Source organism: Salmo salar, chromosome 27, assembly GCF_965601325.2.
Source record: "Salmo salar chromosome 27, fSalSal1, whole genome shotgun sequence".
Taxonomy (NCBI): domain Eukaryota; kingdom Metazoa; phylum Chordata; class Actinopteri; order Salmoniformes; family Salmonidae; genus Salmo; species Salmo salar.
In genome coordinates, this window is record NC_138317.1 from 4,902,630 (window position 1) to 4,919,301 (window position 16,672).

Below are 16,672 nucleotides of genomic sequence, written 5' to 3' on the forward strand. Positions count from 1 at the left end.
CAGTGTCATTTGACATGACAACGAATGAAAATGCCATGGACAAATTATTGTGACAGGGTAAGAACCAAAGTGATGTTCAGTGTTTCCTAGGGGACCCTATAATCTTTGGCTACATTAAATCTTTATTTATATAGCCAACATATTCATGCCTCGCCTATTCCTCTTTGATTTAGAAGATACTGTTGCACAAACAACATGCTGATTTAAGCCTCCACTAGCCAGCTAACTAGCGATTACCATTAGTGGCTAACACTATTTAGCTTAACTTGCTAAGAAAGTACAAACTAGCTGTTTGCAGATGTAAGAAACACAAACTAATATTGTAATTATTGAACGCTTATATAAAGATCAAAGTGAAAACAACATCGATGTCATCAACATTGTTGCATGTGCTGCATTGACCATGCAGACTGAACGAAAGTGTTTCGTGGTCAAGCAACAACAAATGTGCTCCTTGAGTGACGGGGTGGGACTAAGTCTGTGTGGAAAGCGGCAAGAGAGAGAGAGAACGGAGAGGGATGCCTCAAAGTAGCGGAGTAAACTATACAAATGGACGTTACACATGGCGTATCACATTTAACAAACCAAACATTCAAAATACCGTTATAGATGGTAAAGCAAAAACCCAAACCGGTCTGTGCATCAATACAGGTATATAGTCAAATACGGTATATCGCCCACCCCTAAGGGGTTCACATACTTTTCCCAACCTACACTGTGAATGTTTAAATGATGTATTCAATATAGACAGGACAAATACAGTAATGCGTGTTATTAGTTTATGCACACTGTGTGTGTGTGTATTGTTGTGACTTAGATGAAGATCGGATCAAATTTATGCAGAAATCCCAGTAATTCCAAAGGGTTCACATACTTTTTCTTGCCACTATCTACCTCCATCACACCAGTATCCCTGCACATTGTAAATATGGTATTAGAACTGACCCTGTATACAGTATGCTTACTTAGTTATTGTTTTCTTATTTTGCATGTATTTTTTTTCAAGTATTACATTGTTATTGATTATTGGGTTGAGTAGGGCTGTTACGGTGACCGTATTAGCTCCATACCGGTGGTCACAAGTTCAGTCAAATTCCACGTGACCGTTTAGTCACGCTAATTAGGCTTCTCCAAGCTCTGATGCTGCTGCTGGTCATTAGTAGCCTACCAAACTTGCTACCTGCCTGGTAGTCAGCACTATATTGTTTCCTCTAATCACTCTGACATCAATGCAAATGTTTCAGAAAATTTTACCAAACGCTTCATGAGATCTCATATTGTGTAAAAATAAAAACATTTCTATAGGCTATACAATTGTGTGAGAAAACAGAATGACGGCTTCTTTTAACCTCTTTGGGCTAGGGGGCAGTATTTTCATGTCCGGATGAAAATCGTGCTCAAAGTAAACTGCCTTTTACTCAGGCCCAGAAGCTAGGATATGCATATAATTGGTGGATTTGGATAGAAAACACTATAAAGTTTCCAAAACTGTTAAAATAATGTCTGTGAGTATAATAGAACTGATATGGCAGGCAAAAACCTGAAGAAAATCCATCCAGGAAATGCCATTATTTTGAAATTGTGTTTTTCCATTGAAAGCCTATCCACCAAAAAAAGGATATGACCCAGATTGCGTTCCCTATGGCTTCCACTAGATGTGAACAGTCTTTAGACATTGTTTCAGGCTTTTATTCTGAAAAAATGAGGGAGAATGACCAGTTTCAATGAGTGGATAGTGGAAAGTCCCCAACCTGTCTGGTGCGCGCTACCGAGAGCGTTGTTTTTCCCGTTCGTTGTTTTTCTTTTATATTGATGACGCTATTGTCTGGTTGAAATATTATTGATTATTTAGACAAAAAACAACCCGAGGATTGATTATAAACATTGTTTGACATGTTTTTACAAACTTTACTGGTACTATTTGGATTTTTCGTCTGCCTGTTGTGACTGCCTTTGAGCCAATGGATTACTGAACAAAACGCGCCAACAAAACAGAGGTTTTTGGACATAAAGATGGACTTTATCGAGAAAAACAAACATTTATTGTGTAATATGGAGTCTTGTGAGTGCAACCATATGAAGATCATCAAAGGTAAGTGATTAATTTGATCGTTATTTCTGACTTTTGTTACTCCTCTACTTGGCTGGAAAATGTTTGTATGGTTGTGTGTGCCGGGCGCTGTCCTCAGATAATCGCATGGAATGCTTTCGCCGTAAAGCCTTTTTGAAATCTGACACAGTGGCTGGATTAACAAGAAGGTAAGCTTTATTTTGATGTATTACACTTACCAATATTCAACATTCAAGAAAATATATTACTATAGTTTGAATTTGGTGCACTACAATTTCATTGGATGTTGTTAAATCGATCCTGCTAAAGGGATTGGCGCTTGAAGGGATCCATAAGAGGTTTAAAGGAGGATCCCATCAGCTTTCTAAAGGCTAGACCTACTAAATTTATTTCTCAACTTTCTAATATTAAGCACAGCCTACCTGGCTGACATGAAAATGATCCATGGGAAAAACATCCTATTTTAAGAGCATAGATTACATGTTTTTTTCCCCTTCCTGCCTGTTTCAAGACCGGTGCATGATAATGGTCCATTCTAAACCAAAACAAATTTCACACATTATTTAGTATATGTAAAGACAAGATTAAATCAAGAATATGTAATATATCATCACTTGTGAATGACGCCCAGCTTAAGGCAAGAAACAGCACGCCTTTTGCAACTTCTTCAAATCATAGTCACATGCATCAGGTAGCCTAGCCCACAGGCCTATATGTTTTGTTTAAACCTGTTGGGGCTAGGGGGCAGTATTTGCACGGCCGGATAAAAAACGTACCCGATTTAAACTGGTTACTACTCTTGCCCAGAAACGAGAATATGCATATAATTAGTAGATTTGGATAGAAAACACTAAAGTTTCTAAAACTGTTTAAATGGTGTCTGTGAGTATAACATAACTCATATGGCAGGCCAAAACCTGAGAAGATTCCATTCAGGAAGTGCCCTGTCTGACAATTTATTGTCCTTCTGTTGCATCTCTATCAAAAATACAGCATCTCTGCTGTAACGTGACATTTTCTAAGGCTTCCGTTGGCTCTCAGAAGGCGCCAGAAAGTGGAATGACGTGTCTCCTGTCTCTGGGCGAAAAACAGCAGGAGATTTTGTGAGTGGTCAGGCTGGGAACAGTGACACTGGAGATGCGCGTTCATAAGAATTCTCATTTTTTTTCTTTCAGCCTTTGAATGAATACAATGTCGCCCGGTTGGAATATCATCGCTATTTTACGAGAAAAATTGCATAAAAATTGATTTTAAACAGCGTTTGACATGCTTCGAAGTACGGTAATGGAATATTTTGATTTTTTTTGTCACGAAATGCGCTCGCGCGTCACACTTCGGATAGAGACCTGAACCCACGAACAAAATGGAGCTATTTGAATATAACTATGGATTATTTGGAACCAAAACAACATTTGTTGTTGAAGTACAAGTCCTGGGAGTGCATTCTGACGAAGAACAGCAAAGGTAATCAAATTTTTCTAACAGTAATTCTGAGTTTAGTGAGGGCCAAACTTGGTGGGTATCAAATTAGCTAGCTGTGATTTCCGGGCTATCTACTCAGAATATTGCAAAATGTGCTTTCGCCGAAAAGCTATTTTAAAATCTGACACTACGATTGCATAAAGGAGTTCTGTATCTATAATTCTTGAAATAATTGTTATGTATTTTGTGAACGTTAATCGTGAGTAATTTTGTAAATTCACCGGAAGTTTGCGGTGGGTATGCTAGTTCTGAACATCACATGCTAATGTAAAAAGCTGGTTTTTGATATAAATATGAACTTGATTGAACAAAACATGCATGTATTGTATAACATAATGTCCTAGGAGTGTCATCTGATGAAGATCATCAAAGGTTAGTGCTGCATTTAGCTGTGGTTTTGGTTTTTGTGACATATATGCTTGCTTTGAAAATGGCTGTGTGATTATTTTGGGCAGGGTACTCTCCTGACATAATCTAATGTTTTGCTTTCGCTGTAAAGCCTTTTTGAAATCGGACAATGTGGTTAGATTAACGAGAGTCTTGTCTTTAAAATGGTGTAAAATAGTCATATGTTTGAGAAATTGAAGTTATAGCATTTTTGAGGCATTTGTATTTCGCGCCACGTGATTCCACTGGCTGTTGACTAGGTAAGCGTCCCACCTAGCCCAGGGAAGTTAAGGTTTGTATCACAACTAAAGCGGACAAATAACTTCTTAAAATTAACCTGTTATGTATAGGGGGCAGTATTTTCACGGCCGGATAAAAAACGTACCCGATTTAATCTGATTATTACTCCTGCCCAGAAACTAGAATATGCATATAATTATTAGCTTTGGATAGAAAACACTCCAAATTTTCTAAAACTGTTTGAATGGTGTCTGTGAGTATAACAGAACTCATATGGCAGGCCAAAACCTGAGAAGATTCCAAACAGGAAGCGCCCTCTCTGACCATTTCTTGGCCTTCTTGATCATCTCTAACCAAAACAGGGGATCTCTGCTGTAACGTAACACTTCCTACGGCTCCCATGGGCTCTCAGAAGGCGGCAAAAAGCTGAATGGTGGCTTTGCAGGCCCTGGCTGAAAAACATTAGCGCATTTTGATAGTGGTCGATCAGAGAACAGAGACTGGAGGCGCGTGCACGAGGCAACCCCATGTTTTTATTCTTTCGTCTTTGAACGTAAACAACGACTCCCGGTCGGAATATTATCGCTTTTTTTACGAGAAAAATAGCATAAAAATTGATTTTAAACAGCGGTTGACATGCTCCGAAGTACGGTAATGGAATATTTAGAATTTTTTTGTCACGAAACGCGTCGGGCGCGTAACCCTTCGTCACCCTTGGATAGTGTCTTGAACGCACGAACAAAACGCCACTATTTGGATATAACTATGGATTATTTTGAACCAAACCAACATTTGTTATTGAAGAAGCAGTCCTGGGAGTGCATTCTGACGAAGAACAGCAAAGGTAATCAAACTTTTCTAATAGTAAATCGGAGTTTGGTGAGGGTCAAACTTGGTGGGTGTCAAAATAGCTAGCCGTGATGGCTGGGCTATCTACCTAGAATATTGCAAAATGTGCTTTCACCGAAAAGCTATTTTAAAATCGGACATAGCGAGTGCATAAAGGAGTTCTGTATCTATAAATCTTAAAATAATTATGTTTTTTGTGAACGTTTATCGTGAGTAATTTAGTAAATTCACCGGAAGTGTTCGGTGGGAATGCTAGTTCTGAACGTCAGATGCTAATGTAAAAAGCTGTTTTTTGATATAAATATGAACTTGATTGAACAAAACATGCATGTATTGTATAACATAATGTCCTAGGCGTGTCATCTGATGAAGATCAAAGGTTAGTGCTGCATTTAGCTGTGGTTTTGTTTTTTGTGACGACATATGCTAGCTTGAAAAATGGGTGTCTGATTATTTCTGGCTGGGTACTCTGCTGACATAATCTAATGTTTTGCTTTCGCTGTAAAGCCTTTTTGAAATCGGACAGTGTGGTTAGATAAAGGAGAGTCTTGTCTTTAAAATGGTGTAAAATAGTCATATGTTGGAAAAATTTAAGTTTTTGGATTTTTGAGGAATTTGTAATTCGCGCCACGCCTATCATTGGATATTGGAGCAGGTGTTCCGCTAGCGGAACGTCTAGATGTTTAAGCGCATTAATCCGCTTTACAATGGGTGTAGAGCCTAACTGGCATACACAGCGCGTGAGTTTCAAGTTTATAATGGTCCCGTGTGGCTCAGTTGGTAGAGCATGGTGTTTGCAACGCCAGGGTTGTGGGTTCGATTCCCACGGGGGACCAGTACGGGGGAAAAAAATGTATGAAATGTATGCATTCACTACCGTAAGTCGCTCTGGATAAGAGCGTCTGCTAAATGACTAAAATGTAAATAATAAAAGCATCACATGTGCAGTCACTTTTGAGAGTGGCGTTTCCCTGCTAAAGGAACATTCGCGCCTACTGCCGTGTGCACATTGCTGCGCTTATAATGTGAAGAAATAGCTTCATAGTTGATCTAATTTTTAAGCTAAACGTTCTGATCTGTTGTGTCATCCTCATTGCTTAAAAATTGGGGGGGTTTTGGATGGCAGTGGTTGCATTAATTTGGGATATTTCGCATCCCACAACTGTCCCAGACTATGTTTGGGAATATTTATTTCAAGATAGAGTAGGTCAACTTTTATACTATGGGGGATAGTAGATTGACATAGAATGCTTTTGCTGTTTTTCTGGTCTACTCATCTTGACAGAGAGCCATGTGAGTGAAAGGTGCTTCAGACCACGCAGTCGGGAGAATTTTTGTTTTATTTCACCAGGCAAGTCAGTTAAGAACAAATTCTTATTTACAATGACGGCCTACCCTGGCCAAACCCTAACCCCGTTGGGCAAACTGTGCTCCGCTCCATTGGACTACCAATCACAGCCGGTTGTGATACAGTCTGGAATCGAGCCAGGGTCTGTAGTGAGGCCTCTAGCACTGAGATGCAGTGCCTTAGACCACTGTGCCACTCAGAAGCCCCAAGGGAATTATAATTAGAGGTCGACTGATAATGCTGATACCGATTATTGGAGGACCAAAAAAGCCTATACTGATTAAATCGGCCGATTTTTATATATTCGTAATAATGACAACAATACTGAATGAACACAAATTTTTACTTAATATAATACATAAATAAAATCCATTTAGTCTCAAATAAATAATGAAACATGCTCAATTTGGTTTAAATAATGCAAAAACGCACTGTTGGAGAAGGAAGTAAAAGTGCAATATGTGCCATGTAAAAAAGCTAACGTTTAAGTTCCTTGCTCAGAACATATGAAAGCTGGTGGTTCAATATTCCCAGTTCTTCAATATTCCCAGTTAAAAAGTTTTAGGTTGTAGTTATTATAGGAATTATGACGTGTCGACTATTTCTCTCTATACTATTTGTATTTCATATACCTTTGACTATTGGATATTCTAATAGGCACTTTATTATTGCCAGCCTAATCTCAGGAGTTGATAGCCTTGAAGTCATAAACAGCGCTGTGAATCTACCATTGCTAAGAGCTACTGGCAAACGCAGTAAAGTTTGAATGAATGCTTACAAGCCTGCTGCTGCCTACCACCGCTCAAACAAATATTAAATAATAGACTTAATTATAATAAACACAGAAATATGAGCCTTTGGTCATTAATATGGTCAAATCCGCAAACTATCATTTCGAAAACAAAAAGTTTATTCTTTCAGTGAAATACGGAACCGTTCCATATTTTATCGAACGAGTGGGAACCCTAAGTCTAAATATTGCTGTTACATTGCACAACCTTCAATGTTATGTCATAATTATGTAAAATGCTGGCAAATTAGTTCGCAACGAGCCATGCGGCCCAAACTGTTGCATATACCCTGACTTTGCATGCAATGAACGCAAGAGAAGTGACACAATTTCCCTAGTTAATATTGCCTGCTAACATGAATATCATTTAACTAAATATGCAGGTTTAAAAATATATACTTCTGTGTATTGATTTTAAGAAAGGCATTGTTGTTTATGGTTAGGTACATTCGTGCAACGATTGTGCTTTTTCCGCGAATGTGCTTTTGTTAAAACATCACCCGTTTGGCGAAGTAGGCTGTGATTCGATGATAAATTAACAGGCACCGCATTGATTATATGCAACGCAGGACAGGCTAGTTAACCTAGTAATATCAACCATGTGTAGTTAACTACTGATTATGTTAAGATTTATTGTTTTTTTATAAAGATAAGTTTAATGCTAGCTAGCAAGTTACCGTGGCTCCTTGCTGCACTCGCATAACAGGTGGTCAGCCTGCCACACAGTTTCCTCGTGGAATGCAATGTAATCAGCCATAATGGGCGTCCAAAATGCAGATTACCGATTGTTAAGAAAACTTGAAATCGGCGCTAATTAAATCGGCCATGCCAATTAATCGGTCGACATCTATTTATAATTATTATATTCAGCCCAAGGGCACAACAGCCACGGATTTATTTAGGGGTCATTACGGCCACACAAAGAGGATGCCGCCGGGCAATTCGATGCATTATCAAGTGCTTGTCAAATTGTGAATGAGAGACTGATGAAATGTGTACAGCCTGCACAAAAAACAAAGCAGCGCTCAAGCCTTTCATGCAACTTTTTTAAAATAATCTTCAGTCGCATCATGCAGCCTTAGAATGTATTAAAAATCAAAACATTTAGCCCAATGTTCATATCACAACTAAAGTGAAATAACAAAATGAAGCATATAGGACCTGTTTCTTTGTTAACCTGTTGGGGGTAGGGGGCAGTATTTGCACGGCCGGATAAAAAACGTACCCGATTTAATCTGGTTATTACTACTGCCCAGAAATTAGAATATGCATATAATTATTGGCTTTGGATAGAAAACACCCTAAAGTTTCTAAAACTGTTTGAATGGTGTCTGTGAGTATAACAGAACTCATATGGCAGGCAAAAACCTGAGAAGATTCCTTACAGGAAGTGACCTGTCTGACAAGTTCTTGTTCTTCTTGGCTCTCTTTAATGAAAACTGAGGATCTTTGCTGTAACGTGACACTTCCTACGGCTCCCATAGGCTCTCAGAAGGCGGGAAACGCGTGGGGCGCGTAACCCTTATTTACCCTTTCGGATAGTGTCTTGAACGCACGAACAAAACGCCGCTATTTGGATATAACTATGGATTATTTTGAACCAAACCAACATTTGTTATTGAAGTAGAAGTCCAGGGAGTGCATTCTGACGAAGAACTGCAAAGGTAATAACATTTGTCTTATAGTAAATCTGACTTTGGTGAGGGCTAAACTTGGTGGGTGTCTAAATAGCTAGCCCTGTGATGCCGGGCTATCTACTTAGAATATTGCAAAATGTGCTTTCACCGAAAAGCTATTTTAAAATCGGACATAGCGAGTGCATAGAGTTCTGTATCTATAATTCTTAAAATAATTGTTATGTTTTTTGTGAACGTTTATCGTGAGTAATTTAGTAAATTCACCGGAAGTTTGCTAGTTCTGAACGTCACATGCTAATGTAAAAAGCTGGTTTTTGATATAAATATGAACTTGATTGAACAAAACATGCATGTATTGTATAACATAATGTCCCAAGATTGTCATCTGATGAAGATCAAAGGTTAGTGCTGCATTTAGCTGTGGTTTGGGTTTATGTGACATTATATGCTAGCTTGAAAAATGGGTGTCTGATTATTTCTGGCTGGGTACTCTGACATAATCTAATGTTTTGCTTTCGTTGTAAAGCCTTTTGAAATCGGACAGTGTGGTTAGATTAACGAGAGTCTTGTCTTTAAAATGGTGTAAAATAGTCATATGTTTGAGAAATTGAAGTAATAGCATTTCTAAGGTATTTGAATAACGCGCCACGGGATTCCACTGGCTGTTACGTAGGTGGGACGATTTCGTCCCACCGAGCCCAGAGAGGTTAATTAAACGGTCATGTACCGTGAGACCGGCAGATAATTACTTGACAATCACTGGCTGACGAAATTGACCGCCACAGCCATAGTTTTGAGTTTGCGAGAAATGCATTTCACTGCACTTGTGCATGTGACATTAAAATGGAAAACTAAACGCTAAAATGTTAAGTACTAAAATGTGGGTTATGTTTGCACTTCTAGTCAAGTTGGCCCATACATCTCATGTTGAAAAATGATTGCATAATATGACCCATTTATCATAATCGATATCAACAAATCCAATCACCTATGATGGATCAGAAAATGATCCGGACACCTCACGTCAACACCTGACATTGTTCCACACACTAACACACTACCTGGACAATGGAAACGAGAATACTCACCAACAGGCTTTTGTGCTTCAAGGCTCTTTCCTTTGTAGGTATCAAACAGGTTGAGAGACGCATACTTGGATTTGCCATCCTTCCCCTTTGCAGTTTGCCCAGAGCGCTCTGACATTGCGCTGTCCGCTCATTGAGTAAGGTGAGCCCTGAGACTGGAGGAGAGAAAGAGATGGAGACATTTGACACCATGTATGCGTCACTGAACGTGAAGGTAAACGTGGTGTTGAGTTGATGCAGGTTCTAAACAACAAAACGAGTCCCGATATCCAGTCTTTGCTTAGCAGTGTATGCATTACAAAGTTTGTAGTTTGGACAGACAGAGGGGGAGGACAGCGCTCAGAACAGGTCAATAACAGAGACCAATGTGTGAGCAGAGCTAGCACGTGAACAGTACATTGCCATGAACACGTCAACACAGGAAATACTGTACCAAGAGAATAATGCGATCCATGGCATAGTTGCCATGGTGATGCATTATAAATTACGTTCACTTTTTCTAGGTCTGCCTTGAGAGGGGTTGCCTCCATGGCAACACCACCAGGGTTCAGCCCATTTTACAGCTCACCAATAAAATCCACTGGGCTGACATCGGTCCAATTCATAAAGATTTGCCTACAGCTAGAGAGTTGTTCTATGTCTGCAAACGGATCAAATATTACAAAAACAATATCCGTCTTTGTAGGCGGCGCAATCTTGTTTGAGGAAAATGTTGCCCCCTTGTCATTTTACAAAGATGGAGGTAAATTACAAACTGCACAATGAGTTGATTATCAAATGAATTAACGCGCAACTTGGGCCCTCTGTAGCTCAGTTGGTAGAGCATGGAGCTTGCAACGACCAGGATGGTTTGTTCGATTCCCGGGACCACCCATACGTAAAAAATGCAGGGGGTCCGCGGTCAAATCTCAAAATATATACAGTCCCAGGAAAAGTTTGGTCACCCCTACTCATTCAAGGTTTTTTTTTCTAGAATGACCCAGAAAAGACATACCAACCTACCTACTGTCTCTGTGTGCGTCACCCAAAACAACAGTCCTGTTTGTGCTGGTACTGCATGGTGAGAATGTCAGCTCTGTCACATGTTGCTGGGCTAGTATCACTACAACAGGACACATCTCTCTCCACAACTGCACTGACTTGACTGGTGACCCTCCACACATTATAGTAGAAATATTTATGTCAAATATAGCGACAGAAAATCTGCTTCTATTTGGGAGAAGTTTGTTTGTGATGTAGTAGGGGTTTCATCACCCTACTGCACATATACGTTTGAGTCCTTGTGGCAAAAAGTAGAATGCTTGATATATGTTTTGATTTCAGAACATTAAGGATGGATTTGTCAAGATTAGAATGAATGTACAGTACCAGTCAAAAGTTTGGACACACCTACTCATTCAAGGGTTTTTCTTTGTTTTTACTATTTTCTACATTGTAGAACAATAGTGAAGACATCAAAACTATTAAACATTTGGAATAATGTAGCAACCCAAAAAAAGTGTTAAACAAATTAAAACATTTTTAGATTCTTCAAAGTAGCCACCATTTGCCTTAATGACAGCTTTGCACCCTATTGGCATTCTCTCAACCAGCTTCACCTGGAATGCTTTTCCAACAGTCTTGAAGTTCCAACACAGGTGGAGCACTTGTTGGCTGCTTTTCCTTCACTCTGTGGTCCAACTCATCTCAAACCATCTCAATTGGGTTGAGGTTGGGTTATTGTGGAGGCCAGGCCATCTGATGCAGCACTCCATCACTCACCGTCTTGGTCAAATAGCCCTTACACAGCCTGGAGGTGTGTTGGGTCAATGTCATGTTGAAAAACAAATGATAATCCCACTAAGCGCAAAACCAGATGGGATGGCATATCACTGCAGAATGCTGTAGCAGCCATGCTGGTTAAGTGTGCCTTGAATTCTAAGTTAATCAGACAGTGTCACCAGCAAAGCATCCCCCACACCATCACACCTCCTCCATGCTTCACGGTGGGAACCACACATGCAGAGATCATCTGGTCACCTACTCTGCGTCTCACAAAGACGCAGCGGTTGGAACAAAACATCTCCAATTTGGACTCTAGACCAAAAGGAGAGATTTCCACCGGTCTAGTGTCCATTGCTCGTGTTTCTTGTCCCAAGCAAGTTTCTTCCTCTTATTGGTGTCCTTTAGTAGTGGTGTCTTTGCAGTAATTTGACGTGAAGGCCTGATTCACGCAGTCTCCTCTGAACAGTTGATGTTGAGATGTGTCTGTTACTTGAACTCTGTGAAACATTTATTTGGGCTGCAATTTCTGAGGCTGGTAGCTCTAATGAACTTATCCTCTGCAGCAGAGGTAACTCTGGGTCTTCCTTTCCTGTGGCGGCCCTCATGAGAGCTGGTCTCATCATAGCGCTTGATGGTTTTTGCGACTGCACTTGAAGATACTTTCAAAGTTCTTGAAATTTTCCAGATTGACTGACCTTCATGTCTTAAAGTAATGATGGCGTATCGTTTCTCTTTGCTTATTTGAGCTGTTCTTGCCATAATATGGACTTGGTATTTTACCAAATAGGGCTATCTTCTGTATACCACATGTTTTTTTTTTTTACATTTTAGTCATTTTGCAGACGCTCTTATCCAGAGCGACTTACAGTATTGAATGCATACATTCCATTTCATGCATTTCATTTTTTTTTTGTACTGGCCCCCCGTGGGAATCGAACCCACAACCCTGATGTTGCAAACACCATGCTCTACCAACTGAGCCACCCCTACCTTATCACAACTGATTGGCTAAAACTCATTACGGAAAGTATTTTCACAAATTAACAAGGTACACCTGTTAATTGAAATGCATTCCAGGTGACTACCGCATGAAGTTGGTTGAGAGAATGCCAAGAGTGTGCAAAGCTGTCATTAAGGCAAATGGTGGCTACTTTGAAGAAACTCAAATAAAATATATTTTGATTTGTTTAACACTTAGGTTACTAAATGATTCCATGTGTTATTTCATAGTTTCAATGTCTTCACTATTATTCAACAATGTAGAAAATAGTAAAAAATAAAGAAAAACCCTGGAAAGAGTAGGTGTCCAGACTTATGACTGGTCCAGCCACCCTAGTCATAAACAGTTCTCTCTGCTACCGCACGGCAAGCGGTACCGGAGTGCCAAGTCTAGGTCCAAGAGGCTTCTACTCCCAAGCCATGAGACTCCTGAACAGCTAATCAAATGGCTACCTAGACTATTTGCCCCCCCACTACAACTCTGTTATAATCTATGCATTGCCACTTTAACAACCCTACCTGCATGTACACAATTATCTCAATTACCTCGACACCGGTGCCCCCGCACAATGACTCTGTACTGGTACCCCCTGTATATAGCCCCGCTATTGTTATTCACTGCTGCTCTTTAATCATTTGTTTTTCTTATCTCTTACTTTTTTTCAGAATTTTTATTTTTTATGTATTTTCTTAAAACGGCATAGTTGGTTAAGGGCTTGTAAGTAAGCATTTCACTGTAAGGTCTACATCGGTTGTATTCGGCACGTGACAAACTAAATTTGATTTTGATTTGATTACTCTATGTTTACAGATGCAATTAACTTCGGCCAAAGGAATAAGTTTAAGGGGTGTAATACATTTTAGAGTAATAATATTACATTGCATACATTTTTTGGTCCTGCACAAAATGGGTCTGGGAGGCTCACAGTGATATTGGTATGCACAGTACTCTGCCAATTATAAATTGTTCAACTCAATATTTCTTGAATTGCCCCAAAATTGTATTTACATAAATGCATATTCTGTTAACTCATACCCAAATAATGTTGTTGACTGATCTTATAATCTTATGTGGCCAATGCATAAGTTAGATTAAAAAAAAAACACTTAAAAAACCCTAACCCAACTAAGCGATTAGTGCCTTTTTGAGGTCGGTTCGATGGCCTGAGGAGGATGAGCTGACCAATCAACGGTCTACTCGCATTAATATTGACCGGTAAACGCCCACACCATTCTGTTGTTGGGGTACGCCCACACACTATTCCAACACAGAAAAGGCTGCTTTTAAACATACTTAACTACAATTGTTTGGGTGGGAAAACTATTTCACTCATATTGTAATTAATTATAGGTCATATTTCATAGAATTACACTGGAGAGAACTATAAGCTTTAATATGGCAAAGTTCTCGCTCTGCCTCATGGAAAAATGTGTAGAATTGCAGGATTAGTACTGAGCGATTAGTGCCTTTTGAGGTCGGTTCGGTTTCAGTTAGATTATTAACAATAGAAAGATTTTCGATTTCAATCATATTTTTTAAACTTTAAATGCACTATTGGTTGAATGCTGTAGCGCAGAATAAAACAATAAAAGTCTCATGATGGATTATCACTTATTAACCATCAGTTATTCACATTACAGACCGGACAAGTAGCCCCCACTATGGAATATGGTCATCGTAGTTAATCAGCACGTTTTCTGCACTAAACTATGTAGAAAATTGGTCTGTTGGAAACTACAACACCTTACTGCATCGCACAGTTCGGCATGATCTGATTTATCTCGAGAAAGGTGCGTATTGAGATCACAGTAAAACAAATTAAATGGAATTTAAATCATTTTACTGCAGTCGGTCAATTAGATGTTTAAAAATCGTCTCAGCGCTCTGCAGGATATTAGCTTTAAAGCTGCGACAAAACATTTCGCTGCCCCATAACAAAATGTGTAGAATTGCAAGGAATTAGCTTGAAAACTGTAATATTTTCTCTCCAATGCCAAGAGGCGGACCATTAAAATGTTCCTTCCCAGGGCCCGAGACATCTCAAATCATGGTAAAGCACCTTGTATGTTATTTGTATCTCAAGTTGTGTTCTAATTATGAGGGGTCCCTTATTACTTTGCATCACAGAAGGGTTCCCCGGCCTCAAGAAGTTTGAGAACCCTTGTAATAGTGCACTGCAAACCACAAGAGCAACTGACAAGATAACTTGACCCATTTAAAAGACTGCAACAACATTATTAGAGACCGGCAAGCACCCACCATTAAATACACTACATGATAAATAAAGGATGTGTTCAATGCACATTTGTATGACGTTAAGATACGGGTTGCTTTAATGGGATCAATGTACTTTTAGTAATACTATTGTCCCAAACACTGCCAAATAGCAGCACACCTTGTGTGCCTCAATACCCCGATGAGATTAGAAAATTAGGTCGTGGGATGGCAGGCAAATAACATGTTGTTCAGGGATTAAGAGGGCAGATAAGCAAGCCATCAATGTAATACACCAGGAAAGGGCCTTGTAACGCATAAAGGAGTTCAGGGCCAGCCACAGCATGCCATCAGAATCATAACAACACACTCAAAGGCAAGGGTCAGCACAACCCAGTCCAAGTATACCGCTTCACCAAAAATAGTTACTAGCATAAACATCACATTGACTGTAGCCATAGTTAACTCTGAATAGCAATCTAATGCGGCCTTCATATTCACGTTGGGAGGGGGACTGCGATGTTTCGTAATGCATATCCAGATAAATTGCGGTGGTTAAAATAGTTTAGTTACAGTCCTCGTTGAATCACAGTGAATACGTCAATCAACTCAGTTTTTAATACTTTAGTATAGATTGTATAAAGCCCAATTTCTAGGAACTATGCGATTTGACAAATTATTTTATGAAGAGAACAAAACAAAATGGCGGTGCGGGTAGGCCATATGCATTATAATAAACCGGTTAGCAATTAAGCTAGCTAACGATACGATGCAAACATTGCATGTAGTTATGATCCACGCCGTGAAATACATGGGCTTGGCTGTTGTGTAACAAGATTATTGTATAATTATACAGTAGAACCAATATATCTAAATTAGTAACCTAGCCATCTGTAATAGATCTCTCTACATCTCGCCCTGCTATGAACCAAACCAGCCAGCTAATAGCTAGCTAACCAACACTATTGTCGCTAGCGAGTGACTGTTAGCCGATGCTAACGTTAGTTAACTAATGTTACCACATTAGCACACATCTCTTGCGGTTGCCATCGTTACATTTCAACTATAATATGGTTAGCTAGCTAGCTAATATTTTACATCAGGAAATACAAGATGTAACTACTAACCTGGTCTTGTCCCGACTTGTCTCGAGTTGTATCGCAGAATAATGTAATCACGTTAGCCCTCTGCTAACTAACGTTAGCTAGTTTATTGCTCACGCTGTCGCTGGCAAGTAACGTTTACCCTAGCTTGCTAGCAAAATTACCACTTTGCTAGCTCAAACTAGAAATTAATTAACGTTATAAAATAAGAGAGGGGATACTGGAGATTGATGTGTGTAAAGCGGCTTACTTGTACTCCTTTTTCTTTTTCCACAAAACCAATGAAAAATAAAAATATTACAGGAGCGCTTAATCCGTCACTACAAGAGCCGTCAACGGCTACTAGAGACGGTAGTGCAGAGGGGGTGGAGGGCACACAAAGAGGGCGGGGTCAAATTAACATCATGAGTCTGAATCCGCATTTTGTCCTATCAGATTTAACATTTTGGATTATTTCAACATTTGCATGGATTTAAATCACGCCCTATCCTACATTGTCAGGTCGTGTAGACATTTAGCTACATGATGTATTTTACAGCACTCTGATCAGCGAACTGTCTACTGTGTTTATCTTGTCTCACTGTCTGGTTGCTATTTATCAACACCAAAACAAAATCAAATGTGTGTTTTTCACTCACAATATAATGCAATTCAATAGTTTATGCCTTGCTCCTCTTGATCAGCTCTCATGCATGACCATAG

At 39.4% G+C, this 16,672-nt stretch overlaps 1 protein-coding gene across 3 annotated transcripts in view; it reads right to left on the bottom strand.

The window, feature by feature from the left end:
* LOC106588219 (protein PRRC2A) overlaps nt 1–16,346 on the bottom strand; it is a 53,733-nt gene extending 37,387 nt beyond the window's left edge. Inside the window, exons 1-2 of one of the 3 annotated variants that reach the window (XM_082970323.1) lie at nt 16,221–16,346; nt 9,893–10,044 (exon numbers count right to left, since the gene is read on the bottom strand). In XM_082970323.1, the coding sequence (XP_082826449.1) occupies nt 9,893–10,007 (115 nt within the window). In that variant the 5' untranslated portion in view covers nt 10,008–10,044; nt 16,221–16,346. Of the gene's footprint in view, nt 1–9,892; nt 10,045–15,994 lie in introns of all 3 variants that reach the window. The other 2 variants (XM_014176994.3, XM_082970324.1) reach the window with 2 other exon arrangements.
* Between the last annotated feature and the right edge of the window lie 326 nt (nt 16,347–16,672).